At 33.8% G+C, this 14648-nt stretch overlaps 2 protein-coding genes across 4 annotated transcripts in view; both read right to left on the bottom strand.

Annotated features, from left to right (window-relative positions):
• The window catches only part of LOC130992114 (nucleolar complex-associated protein 2), an 884658-nt gene that overhangs the window by 386556 nt on the left and 483454 nt on the right, over positions 1-14648 (bottom strand). The window lies entirely within an intron of this gene.
• LOC130992197 (protein DELETION OF SUV3 SUPPRESSOR 1(I)-like) lies at positions 140-1906 on the bottom strand. 3 transcript variants are annotated; one of them, XM_057916745.1, is made up of 3 exons: positions 1731-1906; positions 1477-1576; positions 140-428 (listed from the first exon to the last, which is right to left on the bottom strand). In XM_057916745.1, the coding sequence occupies exons 2-3, from the start codon at positions 1568-1570 to the stop codon at positions 298-300; spliced, it is 225 nt and encodes a 74-aa protein (XP_057772728.1). In that variant the 5' UTR covers positions 1571-1576; positions 1731-1906; the 3' UTR covers positions 140-297. The 3 variants fall into 3 exon arrangements, with proteins under 3 accessions (XP_057772728.1, XP_057772729.1, XP_057772731.1); XM_057916746.1 differs by having other exon boundaries at positions 1477-1617; positions 1731-1896; XM_057916748.1 differs by having other exon boundaries at positions 1654-1766.

Below are 14648 nucleotides of genomic sequence, written 5' to 3'. Positions count from 1 at the left end.
CGGTTCACTTAGAAATCCATTCCTAGTTCTGTTTAGTATATCCATGATAAACAAATTTAGCACAGCTCTATTTCCTAATCACACAACTTAAAAGGGCAGCAAGAAAAACTCCTCCACTCAAAAAGTTCTGTAATCAGAATTGAAACTCACAACATAGCCAAATCATTGAGAATAGGTATATAAGGGTTTTTGCCGAATTAAAAATATTCAGCAGCAACAAGGTGGCAAGTCATTATACTAAAGTTTGAAATCAGAGTTATAAATCCGAAACATACAGCAGACACCTCAAGTTCCACCCTATTTCTTCTCAGCATTGCAGTCCAATTCCCTCCTGAGCTGCAGGGAGAAATCATCAGTGACGTCATCATCATCCCAGTCATCTTCCCATTGCTGAGCTACTTCTTTACCTTCCTCTTTGTCCCCCCACTCTATTAACATGCATGAGAGAAGAATCAGAGAAAGTACATAAAAGACCGACTGAATAAATTAAGAAAAAACCATCGAACAAGAAACAGACAGAGTTCAGATAGAAAAAGGAAAAAAAAAATTGCATTGCACAGAATATTATGAAACGGTAGTAAATGAAACGTAAATCATACATAACTTCAGAAAGGGTGTTGAAGGCAAGTTTTCAATTTTTCTGCTATCTAAGAAGTTATAATTTCACAATGCTTGAGTCAGAAAATCCAGCTCAGGAGACCATGTAAATTACATTATTATTTTACTATTATGAAATCAACATATATAAAAGACTCTATACCAGACAAGCGCAGTATGAAAGTATCTTATTAATTGCTATTTGGCTCTCAATATCCCCTGCCCTTGCAGAATGGTGGGATAAAGGCTCAATAATAATATTAGAATTTTAAAAACTAGGATACCATCTCGAGTCTGTTATGTCAATGAAAGTCAATTAATTCCTAATGACCATGCAATTCCAAACCACGAAGCTAGGCATGTGCAATCATTCATACAACATGTTTTTGCACACAAAATTCCAATATAAAGTAAAGGCATTTGATCATATGCGCAAGTAGCTGTGTTCAAATTGGGGATCTCAAACGCTGCTTCATGGTTTATGGACCTATCTGGTTAGAATATGAACCAGAGCTTCCAATGTTGCTCTGTGATGCAAAAATTTATTACTCAGAAAATTACCAAACCAACACCCCGGCAGATCTAGGTATCATGAAAATATACTTCAGAAATCACCAGGGCATTTCTTGTTGCGATATAAAAGAAATTAAGCACTTCACACTTTCATAACATATATAAACAAACGAATAGAAATTACTCCTAATTATGCAGCATCGTCGTGATTATAATCTCAGCCAATAGTTAGAAGCAACAGATTGTAATCAGAAAAAGGCGGCCTAAACATTCGTTTCACGCTCGCGAAGTTAATCGACATAACATCTTGCAAAAGGAGAAATCAAACATAAGCAGTTAAATAAACCCTAAAAAAGTATTACCAACCTTGATCGATTTCGAACTCCTCAAATTCATCATCATCTTCAAACAGATCCATCTTTACTTCGTCAGTAGCTGGCTTCGCTTGTTCGGTCGCCATTTCAGCCTGCCATGATTTCAACTTACATATTCAAAACATGCATCGATCTAGCAAAGTTAAACCAAAAAAATACAGTTCAGAACCTAGAAACCCTAGTTCCCATAGAAATTGCGCCAGCAAATTAGAAAGAGAAAACATCAAACTTAAGAAGTGAACTCACAGAGATTATCTTCAAGGGTAAATTTCGAAATATCCGTCGATAGCTTTCGCAAAATTTGGGGAACGATGGATTAATTGCGCAACAAGCAGTACTAATATCCAGGGCCGGCCCTGAGGGCGGGCGGGTATGGGCAACGGGCCCCAAAAACTTGAGGGCCCAATTTTTTAGGGTGATTCTATTTGTAGCCCCCATTTTACTCTTTATAGCCTATTATTTGATAAAATATTAAAATTATTAATATATATACCATTTCACCTTTATAGCCCCCAATTTAATTTACTTATAATTTCATCCGTAGCCTTAAAAACATGAAGAGAAAACATATTGAGATGGAGTAATTACAAACGCCTAAAGCCTTGTGATCAGTAGGCCACTTCTCTTCAAAATGCAAACACTCATGTCAATTTCTGCGAAGACTCTAGACTAAGCCAAGAGCTTCAAAAATGGGGAATAAGCAAACCCATTCCTAACTGTTATGAGAGATGAAATCCTAGAACTTAAGACCCAATATGCAGTCATGAATTTTGTTGAACACTAGGTGGGCAACTTCAGAAAGTGCAATATCCTCTGCAAAGAAACGATTTTGAAGGGACTCTTCCCACTGTTTGTCTTCACTTTGAGAATTTCACAAACTTCATGGGCCAAATTGAGTTAAATCGGGTGGTGGAGGTGGCGAGGGCATCAATTGGCAGAAGATTTTCTCGACAAAGTAGAAGTTGAGGGGGATCGGGGGCTGGCGGCGGTGACACCTATTGAGGATGGTAGAGCAAAGGGCGAGGTTGGAGATGATGGCGGAGAAATCTGCAACGGCGGCACCGTGGAGAGACGACTGGAAGGGATTAATTAGAGACAATAAGGATGAAATAGTCTTTTAATTAATATTTTAAATATTTTATTAAATTAAAGGCTACAAGGAGTAAAATTGGGGCTATGAATAGAATCACCCAATTTTTTAATATATCTCATTAATTATAGGCTTTATGTATACTAGTAGATAACATAATTTATTGTCAAAAATTCAAAGTTCAATTTAAAATCAATTTCTAATTAATTTGATGATAATTTTGTAACATAATTTTGAGGGCCCAAAATTTTAAATATATCTCATTAATTATAGACTTTATATATACTAAAAAAAATATTAGGCAATATAACTTATTGTCAAATTTATATTATATTAAAACTTCAAAGTTCAAATCGAAATATAAAATTATGCTGACAATGCCAGTTACTGACTTACTGTTCTAAAATGAGCTTCTTAAATTTAAAATTGTTGAAAACGTATTTGAGATCGTCAATGTCCCTAGAGAGATTGAATGATTTGACAATATCTATATACATATATAAAAGCTCAATCACTTTCAAAAATAGTAAGTTAGTTTTCCTACCAAAAATCACCTTACTATTTTTAAAAATAATATTTTCTTTCTATTTTTTTATCAATCTAATAATAATAATAATAATAATAATAATAATAATAATAATAATAATAATAATAATATTCATACAAAAACGTACTAAAAATTTAATAAATGTAAATCATATTACAAATTCTATTTTTAAGTTATATATATATATATATAATTATTTATCTACAAATTTATATTTTAAGCTAAAGAGTTCTAAAATGAAAAAATATAAGTTTAATCCTAGTAACTGCATTAAATTGTTATAATAAAAAATTTAAATATAAAAATAATACTATATAGTAAAAATATTAAAAAATAGAATAAAATAAACAAATATTAAAATGTTATGATTCTTGATCATGACAAATTTTAAATTTCATCTTTGCTAGGTTGTATTTGTTAATTTTATCAAAATACAAATTTTAAAATTAAACTATATATTCATTAAATAATATATATATAGGGGCGCGCTCCAGTGAGACCCCCTATTTTTCGTGTAACATGAGTACAATGAATAAGACATATAATACTAATGAACAAAACGTATATCTAATGAACAAGATGTATATATTGATGAAAAATAAAATTTAAAAAATTCGTAATGACTAAGACATATATACTGATGAACATGGCCATATATACTGATGAACAATGCAATATATACTGATGAATAACAAAATTTAAAATATTATGCTCCCTCCAGGATTCGAACCCTGCGAAAAAAAATCACCCTCCAGATACAATATCAGCCATAGGATTGATAAAATAAACGTACCAGATCGTGCCCTAGATCTCACTAAAATTAGGGGGTCTCATTGGAGCGGCCCCCTATATATATATATATGCTATTAGTACTGTGTATATTTCAGTAGAAATTTTGTATAAGTTATTTTAATATAATGTGTATATATTATATCATCTTTAATTTTGTCATGTATGAACGAAATTAAAATTCAGGGCAAATTTCAGAATGAGTTAAAGTTTATGTATTTATATTATAACTTTATATAGTTGAAAAAAATAGCAAAATTAACTAATAGTTTGTGAATTTACAGTCAATTAACGCCTCAAAAAAAATATATTATGAAATACAAATAAGTAAAAAGTAATTAAAAGTTCCAAAAATCCTTTCAAAACTAATAGAAAATTTGAAAGAAAAATATCTAGATATTTGGGTGGAAATTTTTTAAATAGATAATAACAATCGTTAGTTGAAAAGGTTTTGTCAAGATCTTGATCATTCATTTTATATCCTCCAATTATAAGATGGTTTTATCTTCATTTTAATGCTATTATCTTTATTAGAGCTATTTTATATAATAATATAAGTAACTTATAGAATTTTATTTTCTAAATATAATATTCTAAAAAATATAAAAAAAATTTACCGTGCATCGCACGGGAGTAATACTAGTTATGTATAGAAAAAGAGATTAAGAGATTTTAGATAACATGCAACTAAAAATGCTAGATAAAGTCATTTTTTATAAGTAATAGAAAATTTTATTTTTCAATATATTGAGGGCCCATTTTTATAATTTCGCCCAGGGCCTCATTTTTCTCAGGACCGGCCCTGCTAATATCGGCGAAGCGGCGTAAATGAATATCTACGACGTCGTTCGGCTTTTTGCCAAATATTTTAAAACAACCCTTTCAGTTTTTTACAATATCACTTTACACCCCTCAAGGGATTAGCAAATACTTCCTCCGTGCCACTATAAGTAACTCAAAAAATTTCGAAATTAAGAAGAAGATGTAAATGTATTAAAAGTGATAGGGTCCACACTTTTTTAAAAGGTTAAACTTTGTCATTTGTAAAAATAGGTCACTTACGGTCCAAAATAGAATACAAGCCACTTTTAATGGGACAGATGGATAGCAAATATGAAATGGGTGATTTTATGCATTCTGTTTTTTGGTTAGACCTTGTGAGGTTTAATTATGAATTAGAAGCTTAATAATTGATAATTGGATCTAAAATTAATATCAAAATATATATGAATTATCTTTAAAATGGTTACATATTAAGTTAGAGATTCAAAGCTTAAACTAACACCATGTACAAAGCTCGTCAGAATTGAAAAATACATAACAAAGTTAAATTTGAAGAATAAGGTCATATGATCATATCTGAAAAACGAAATCAGCCCTGAAAAAGGTAAAGAAGTCAGATTTGAAGCAGACAAAAGTCAAACCTGAAATATATATATATATATATATATATATATATATATATATATATATATAGGGGGCCGCTCCAACGAGACCCTCTAATTTTAGTGAGATCTAGGGCACGATCTGGTGCGTTTATTTTGTCAATCCTATGGCTGATATTGCATCTGGAGGGTGATTTTTTTTCGCAGGGTTCGAATCCTGGAGGATATATAGGGGCGCGCTCCAGTGAGACCCCCTATTTTTCGTGTAACATGAGTACAATGAATAAGACATATAATACTAATGAACAAAACGTATATCTAATGAACAAGATGTATATACTGATGAAAAATAAAATTTAAAAAATTCGTAATGAATAAGATATATATACTGATGAACATGGCCGTATATACTGATGAACAACGCAGTATATACTGATGAACAACAAATTTTAAAATATTCTGCTCCCTCCAGGATTCGAACCCTGCGAAAAAAAATCACCCTCCAGATACAATATCAGCCATATGATTGATAAAATAAACGCACCAGATCGTGCCCTAGATCTCACTAAAATTAAGGGGTCTCATTGGAGCGGCCCCTTATATATATATATATATATATATATATATATATATATAGGGTGCAGTTATAGTGAGAACCACAATTATCGTGAGAACATAAAAACCAATAAAATTACTGCATCTGCTATACAAATTAATGCATCCGAAAAAAATAATTTTTTTGCTCCCTTCAGGATTCGAACCCAGCACCTGCATCCATCCACCAAGATGATGCATCCACCGTAGATCTTGATGATCGAATGACTTAAAATGGTTCTCCGTTCTTATTTTATTAGTGGTTCTTATTTGAACCTCTCCCTATATATATATATATATATAGGAAGAGGTTCTAATAAAAACCTCTGTTAAAATGAGAACTAGGAACCTAATCTTGACCTTTTAAATATTAGATCTAATGGTTAGGATTTAGTCAACAAAAGAAACTGTGCATCTATTATATTTTACTGTGCACTTAAAAAAGATGCAATTTATGCAATTGAAACCAACAATGCAAAATACTCAAGCAAATCGAAATTGTGCATCTATGCAATTGAAACTGTGCATCTATGCAATCGAAATTGTGCATCTGTAGTTTAATCTCAACCCTCTATTTTATTTAAATCAATGGCTTTAAATTGGTTCCTAGTTTTCATCTTAAGAGAGGTTTTTATATTAACCCTACCATATATATATATATATATATATATATATATATATATATATATATATAGGGTGCGGTTATAGTGAGAACCACAATTATCGTGAGAACATAAGAACCAATAAAATTATTGCATTTGTTATACAAATTAATGCATCCGCTATTAAATTTAATGCATCCGAAAAAAATAAATTTTTTGCTCCCTTCAGGATTCGAACCCAGCACCTACATCCATCCACCAAGATGATGCATCCACCGTAGATCTTGATGATCGAATGGCTTAAAATGGTTCTCCGTTCTTATTTTATTAGTGGTTCTTATTTGAACCTCTCCCTATATATATATATATATATATATATATCAAATACCCACTTCCATAATATGTCTATGAACCCCTATATGTATATATCAAACTTGAAGGCATATATCAATTTTTGGAAGCCCAAATAGTTAAAATCCAAAGACAGAAAATATGTGTAAACTCAATTGTATTTATATTTGTCATTTCAATCAAATACTCATTTTTCTTTGTTGGTGCTTTCCCATCAAATTTTTACCAGAAATATTTTATCGACCCGAACCATGATCTTACTAATGAATCTTGATGTTAGGTTTAGTTTGTAGGCTATAAATAGGGGCCTTAGTCTTTTTTTTTTTTTTTTTTAAGGGTAAAAGGACCTTAGGTTCAAAATTGAGAAGTTATTCATAATTCCCTTATTAGAAACAAAAGCTTTCCCTTCTTTCTCTACATAAATGCAATTCAAATTTAATTTCTCTCTCGATTCCTCAGCTCGATTTTCTTCCTTAATTTTACAAAATGGATATGATTCTAGTTTCAAAAAAAAAAAATTGGATATTGTTTTTAAAACCCACCATAACAAAATTGTTGTGGAATTTGTTCGGGAAAACAATCAACGCAGCAAGAACATAAAAGAACACGAAGGCGATTTACGTGGTTCGGATTTTTCAATCCTACATCCACGGTGCAGAACAATCAATTCTATTCCACTATGAACACTCAAGAATTTTACAATTACAATTGAGAACACTCAACACTAGAAGAAGTGTATAGCCTACAAATCTATCAAGCTTGCTATAATTCCTCACTCTCAACTAGTTTACAGTAATGGAAATTCTTCAGCTTCAACTCAACAACTAACCTAAGTATTTAAACAAAAGAAATAGCAGTTGAGAAGATTTGAGCTACGCGCCGACTTCTGGAATGAGGGAACACAAATCCGTTGGATCTATTGTAACTAACCTAAAACTGAACTCCCTTAACTCTTGCATATTTGCTAACAGATCCCTCAGCAATAGACTAAACACCCGTGCATATTTTACCCGTCAGAGGAATCGAACTCCAGACCAGAGAAATCAAGATACCAAAGGAATCAATATGTCAGCGGAGTCACAGTCAGAGAAATCATGCCAGAGGAATCGAATGCCCGAATGCCAGAGCATCGAAGTCACATCACCAGAGAACTCAAGTTCAGAGGACTCAAGTCCAGAGCAGAGCAAAACATCACCAGAGAACTCAAGTTCAGAGCAGCGAAATCTCCATTCCGCTGGTGACCCATTTCTCTGGCGAGATCAGAGAACCTGTGTAGACTAATTGTATGTAGATACTTTACTCACAATTCTCCACCTTATCTAATACAATTAGAATACACCGAACTACCTGCAAGAATTAGACAAACAACTTGCTCTCCTCGAGAGAGCTCATACCAATCAAAGAACAACACTTTTGGAACTTAGCAGTTGGTAATGCTTTAGTAAGCACATCTGCAGCATTATCATCAGTTGAGACTTTCTTCACCACCACATCACCTTTTTCAACTAAATCTCTCACAAAATGGAATTTAACATCTATATGTTTAGACCTCTCATGAAAAGATTGATGTTTAACAAGATGAATGGCACTTTGACTATCACAAAGAATAGAGACAACCTGTTGATTAATGCCTAACTCAGACAGCATACCTCTCAGCCATATACCTTCTTTCACTGCTTCTGTAACAGCAATAAATTCGGCTTCTGTAGTGGAAAGAGCTACCACAGATTGTAGTGTAGATTTCCAGCTCACTGCTATTCCATAAAGTGTAAATGCATATCCAGATTGGGACTTCCTTGTATCTGTACTTCCTGCATAACCCGAGTCAGTAAAGCCAACTAAAACTTGTTCTGAATTAGTGGCTCCACCTTGAAACATAATTCCTTTATTAACAGTTGCTTTTAAGTATCTTAATACTCCTTTTAAAACATCCCAGTGTGCCTTACCAGGATTTGCCATGTACCTGCTTACAAGACTTACAACATAAGCCAAATCAGGCCGGGTACAAAGCATAGCATACATGATACTTCCTACCACATTTGCATAAGGAATAACACTCATGTTTTTAAGTTCTTCAACAATAACAGGACATTGCTTATTAGACAACTGAATATGTTGAGCTATAGGAACTTGAGCAACTTTTGTTTCATTCATATTGAATTTTAACAATACTTTCTTCAAGTAATCAGATTGAACAAGCATAAGTTTCATATTTTTCCTATCTCGCTTGATATCCATACCAAGAATTCTCCTAGCAGTCCCTAGATCTTTCATATCAAATTCAGCACTCAGTGATTGCTTTACTTTATCAATCTCATTACTAGAACTACTAGCAATAAGCATATCATCAACATACAAGAGTAAGTAAACAACCACAGACTCAGCAACTTCTTTCAAGTATACACATCTATCATGCAGTGTTCTCTTGAAACCTATACTTATCATGAATTCATCAAACCTTTTATTCCACTGTCTTGGACTTTGCTTCAGTCCATACAAAGACTTTTTCAAGAGACATACCTGACCTTCACAGCCAGCTACTTCAAAGCCCTCTGGTTGATTCATGTATATAGTTTCCTCTAACTCACCATTTAGAAAAGATGTTTTAACATCCATCTGTTGCAATTCTAAATCTAGGTGTGCAGTTAGAGCAAGTATAAGTCTAATAGAACAGTGTTTAACAACAGGAGAAAAGATTTCATTAAAATCTATACCTTCTTGCTGAGAGAAACCTCTAGCAACTAACCTTGCTTTATACCTGATTACCTCAATACCTTTGTGAACCTCCACCTTTTTCTTGTATAACCATCTACATGTTACACATTTCTGGTTCTTAGGTCTGTCCACCAAGATCCAAGTCTTATTTTTCAATAAAGACTCTATTTCCTCCTCCATAGCTTTGATCCATTGCTTTCTTTCATAGCACTGAATTGCTTCTTTATAAGACCTAGGCTCTCTGTAATTTACCTCTTCAGCTGCTGAGAAAGCAAAGCTAACTTGATCTGCTTCAGAGTATCTGGCTGGAGGTTTGATGACTCTTCTAGCTCTGTCTCTGGCTAGATGATACTCACTGAGGTCCTCAGTATTAGCCTGTTGTTGATCATCTTCTTCCTGTTTTATACCTGTCACTTCTGATACTCTAGACACTACATCATTAATAGGAGTGTTATCACTAGTTTTATCAGTGTTTACTTCAACTCCTCTACCAGTAAACTCAGTAGTAGATTGCTCCTTAAGAGGCATTATATTTTCTTTAAACACTACATCTCTACTGATTAGGAGTTTTCCCTTTCCAGATTCTATGCACCAGAGTCTATACCCTTTAACCCCTGTTGGATATCCCACCATAACACATTTCAATGCTCGAGGTTCCAACTTATCCTGCCTAACATGCATATATGCTAAGCATCCAAATTTCCTCAAATTTGAGTAATCTGCAGCCCTACCAGTCCACAGTTCTTCAGGGGTTTTAAAATCAATAGCACTAGAAGGACATTTATTTATAAGATAAGCAGCAGTGGTAACTGCTTCTCCCCAAAATTTAGGTGGCAAACCTGAGCTAGAGAGCATACACCTAACTCTCTCAAGGAGAGTTCTATTCATTCTCTCTACAACCCCATTCTGTTGAGGATTTCCAGGTACTGATTTATGTCTTTTAATTCCCCTATCTTTACAAAATTCTTCAAATTTTACAGAGGTGAATTCTAAGCCATTATCACTCCTTAAACATTTCAACTTACATCCCTTTTCATTCTCAACAACACTACACCACTCAACAAATTTATCAAAGGCATCAGACTTGTGTTTTAAAATGTAAACCCAGACTTTCCTAGAGAAATCATCTATTAGAGACATGAAATATACACCTCCACCTATAGTGGTGGTTTTGGATGGGCCCCACAGATCACAATGAACATATTGAATAGGTGCAGATGAAACATGTTTGCCAACATGATATGGGAGTTTCTTGCTTTTACTTAATTCACATGCATCACAAGTGTTCAGTTTTTCATCAGCAGATAAACTCAATATACCCTCTTTCTTTAGTTCAATTAACCCTTTTTCACTAACATGCCCAAGTCTCTCATGCCACAATTCAATATCACACGTAGAGGCAATTTCAGACTCACCAACAATAGTTTCAGCAACTAAATGATACAAAGTCTATTTTCTGGTTCCTTTCAACACAATTTTATCTTCCTTTAAAACATATATATCATTAACACATGATTTAAACTCATAGCCTTTCATTTGTAGTGATCCAAGGGATATCAAATTCCTTTTTAGACTAGGAATATATCTAACTTCAGTTAAGAGCCTTACAGAATTATCATGTAGCTTTAGCTTGATTGAACCAATGCCTCTGACAGGGCAGACTTGGTTGTTCCCCAAAACTACAGATCTCAGGTCCTTCATCTGCAAATCAACAAACCAATTCAAGTTAGGACACATATGGAAAGAACACCCTGAATCTAATATCCAACTATTCTCAGTTTTAGAAGATGTGATGTTTAAAGCTTCAGCTTCTTGGATATTTTCAGCAAGGTCGGCAGTGTCTGATGAGCCTTTTTGAGCTTGTTTTCTTTTCCAGTTGTAGCAGTCTTTCTTGATATGCCCTGGTTTCTTGCAGAAGTGGCACTTCTTGGTTTCCTTCTCATCATCCTCCTTCTTCCCTGATCCTCCCTTCTTTTCTTTGAAGGGCTTCTTGGATTTTGCTTTGTTGAACTTTGCTTTGACATTGAGGCTTTCACTTGCGGTTTCTTGTCTACCATCAGATGCCTTTTGCAACTCCCTGGATTTCAAGGCATTCATGACTTCATCCAGGGAGATAGCAGTCTCCCTCCCATACAGCATGGCATCCCTCATGTTGTCATAAGATTTGGGCAGGGCACTCAGGAGCTGGATTGCCTTGTCTTCATCTTCTAGCTTTACATCAATATCAGCCAAATCATCAACGACTTTATTGAATTCATTCAGTTGATCAGATAAATTCTTCACCTCTGAAACTCTGAAGGAATACAGCCTCTTCTTCAAGAAGAGCCGATTAGCTAGAGACTTAGTCATGTAAAGACTCTCCAGTTTAGCCCATACTGCAGCTGCAGTGTCTTCTTTTGACACTTCTCTCAGCACTTTATCTCCCAGATGTAGGATGATAGTGCTATGAGCCTTCTTTTGCATTTCAGCGAACTTCGCCTTCCCATCTCCTTCTTTTGGAGCCTTCTCTGTGGTTAGAACATCATCAAGGCCCTGTTGGATGAGAACGGCCCGCATCTTCATTCTCCACAGGGAGAAATCATTCTTCCCTGTGAATTTCTCGGTGTCGAATTTAGCAATCGACATTTGGTAGTGAAAAGAATGGCGATTCCTCCACCGATCAAGAACTCCTCCGATTCAGATTTCCTCCGATTCAAATCTCGAACAGTTGGTGTGCGTCGATCTTCCGTTTTCCACAGACGGCGCCACTTGTTGTGGAATTTGTTCGGGAAAACAATCAACGCAGCAAGAACATAAAAGAACACGAAGGCGATTTACGTGGTTCGGATTTTTCAATCCTACATCCACGGTGCAGAACAATCAATTCTATTCCACTATGAACACTCAAGAATTTTACAATTACAATTGAGAACACTCAACACTAGAAGAAGTGTATAGCCTACAAATCTATCAAGATTGCTATAATTCCTCACTCTCAACTAGTTTACAGTAATGGAAATTCTTCAGCTTCAACTCAACAACTAACCTAAGTATTTAAACAAAAGAAATAGCAGTTGAGAAGATTTGAGCTACGCGCCGACTTCTGGAATGAGGGAACACAAATCCGTTGGATCTGTTGTAACTAACCTAAAACTGAACTCCCTTAACTCTTGCATATTTGCTAACAGATCCCTCAGCAATAGACTAAACACCCGTGCATATTTTACCCGTCAGAGGAATCGAACTCCAGACCAGAGAAATCAAGATACCAGAGGAATCAATATGTCAGCGGAGTCACAGTCAGAGAAATCATGCCAGAGGAATCGAATGCCCGAATGCCAGAGCAGCGAAGTCACATCACCAGAGAACTCAAGTTCAGAGGACTCAAGTCCAGAGCAGAGCAAAACATCACCAGAGAACTCAAGTTCAGAGCAGCGAAATCTCCATTCCGCTGGTGACCCATTTCTCTGGCGAGATCAGAGAACCTGTGTAGACTAATTGTATGTAGATACTTTACTCACACTACATTAGTAATAATTATATTATAAATGTCAGTCAGGCTTCGCATCTTTTGAAATGGACTTTCCCTTTATGACTCATATTTGATAAGATAAACTGCAACTTGCATCTTTTATAAATGCCGCCGCTATTTACCGGCGGCGGAGACCATCAGTGACGTCTGGCAATAGAACCACCGCCGTCCGGCCATAATTACTAGCGGTGGTAACGCTGCCGCTAATCACCGGCGGTGATTGCCGCCGGTAATTGTTAATATTAAGTAATTTATATACTTAAAAGATTTACCGGCAGCAAGGCTGCAGCTATTTTTTTTTTTTTTTTTGTCTTTCTTTTATTTTCCTTTTGTTCATTTTGTTTTTTTTATTTTTATCGTTTTCCATTGGTTTTTTCACTAATCAATTGAAGAATTTTAACAAAATTATTTACTAATGTAGTTTGGAATCAAGAGTCTTAAGTACAATCCAAACTAATCATTCTTCAATTGAGGAATCTTAACAAGACTCTTCACTAATCTAGTTTGTAATTAAGAATCTTAAGTAAAATCTTATAATTATAACTTAAGAATATTAATTTGATTAGTGATTCACTCATCACTCATCACTAATATAAGATTCCTAGTAAAAATTCAAGATTCTTAGTAAGAATCTTATAATTATAACTTAAGAATGTTAGTTTGATTAGTGATTCACTCATCACTAATCTAAGATTCATACTAAGAATTCAAGATTCTTAGTAAGAATCTTAAACTTAAGAATGTTAGTTTGATTAGTGATTCACTCATCACTAATATAAGATTCCTAATAATAATTCAAGATTCTTAGTAAGAATCTTGAACATTTTATATATTTATATTTTGTTGAACATTTTATTCCATGTTTTGGAACAACATTACACTTGCACTTTGTTTTTAGATTTATGTTTTCTTGAACTATTTATTTCATGTTTTCTCTTCATCTCCTATTTATTGTCATTGTATAATTAAGTCGAAAGATATATATATATATATATATATATATATATATATATATATATATATACTTTAAAAAAAGGTAACGTAGATTGAATTCAACGTATACAATTCAATTCAAAATACATTACAAATACTAAATTAAAATATTTATTGTGTATAAACTAGATTGATTATAAATAATAATAATAATAATAATAAAATAATTAATAAATATTTTTTCGACATAAAAATAAGGACGGAAACGAGACCGATCAATAATTAACGACATCTCTTGGATATCATCTAGATATGTTCTAAGGTTATGAATGTATATTGTATATTGTATAGTGAAATAGAGTTTAAATAAATTAATAGGTACTAGATATATCAATTATACGAGTGTTCTGTACTGGTGACCACTCGAAAGGAACTTCAAGGTTAAACGTGTTTGACTTAGAGCAAAACTAAGATGGGTGACCGACTGAGAAGTTCGTCTAACATATGCAATACCGTATAAATACAGAAATACTTGTGTGGAATAAATAAAATAAATAATAATATAAAAAAATAAATTTTTAAAAAATTACCGGCGGCACAAACGTCGCCGTTAATCACCGGCGGTGCACCCTCGTCCGGTGAACATT

The sequence above is a fragment of the Salvia miltiorrhiza genome, chromosome 7 (genome assembly GCF_028751815.1).
Source record: "Salvia miltiorrhiza cultivar Shanhuang (shh) chromosome 7, IMPLAD_Smil_shh, whole genome shotgun sequence".
Classification (NCBI taxonomy): domain Eukaryota; kingdom Viridiplantae; phylum Streptophyta; class Magnoliopsida; order Lamiales; family Lamiaceae; genus Salvia; species Salvia miltiorrhiza.
The sequence above is the reverse complement of the archived record's forward strand: the minus strand, read 5'-3'. Positions and strand labels throughout refer to the sequence as shown.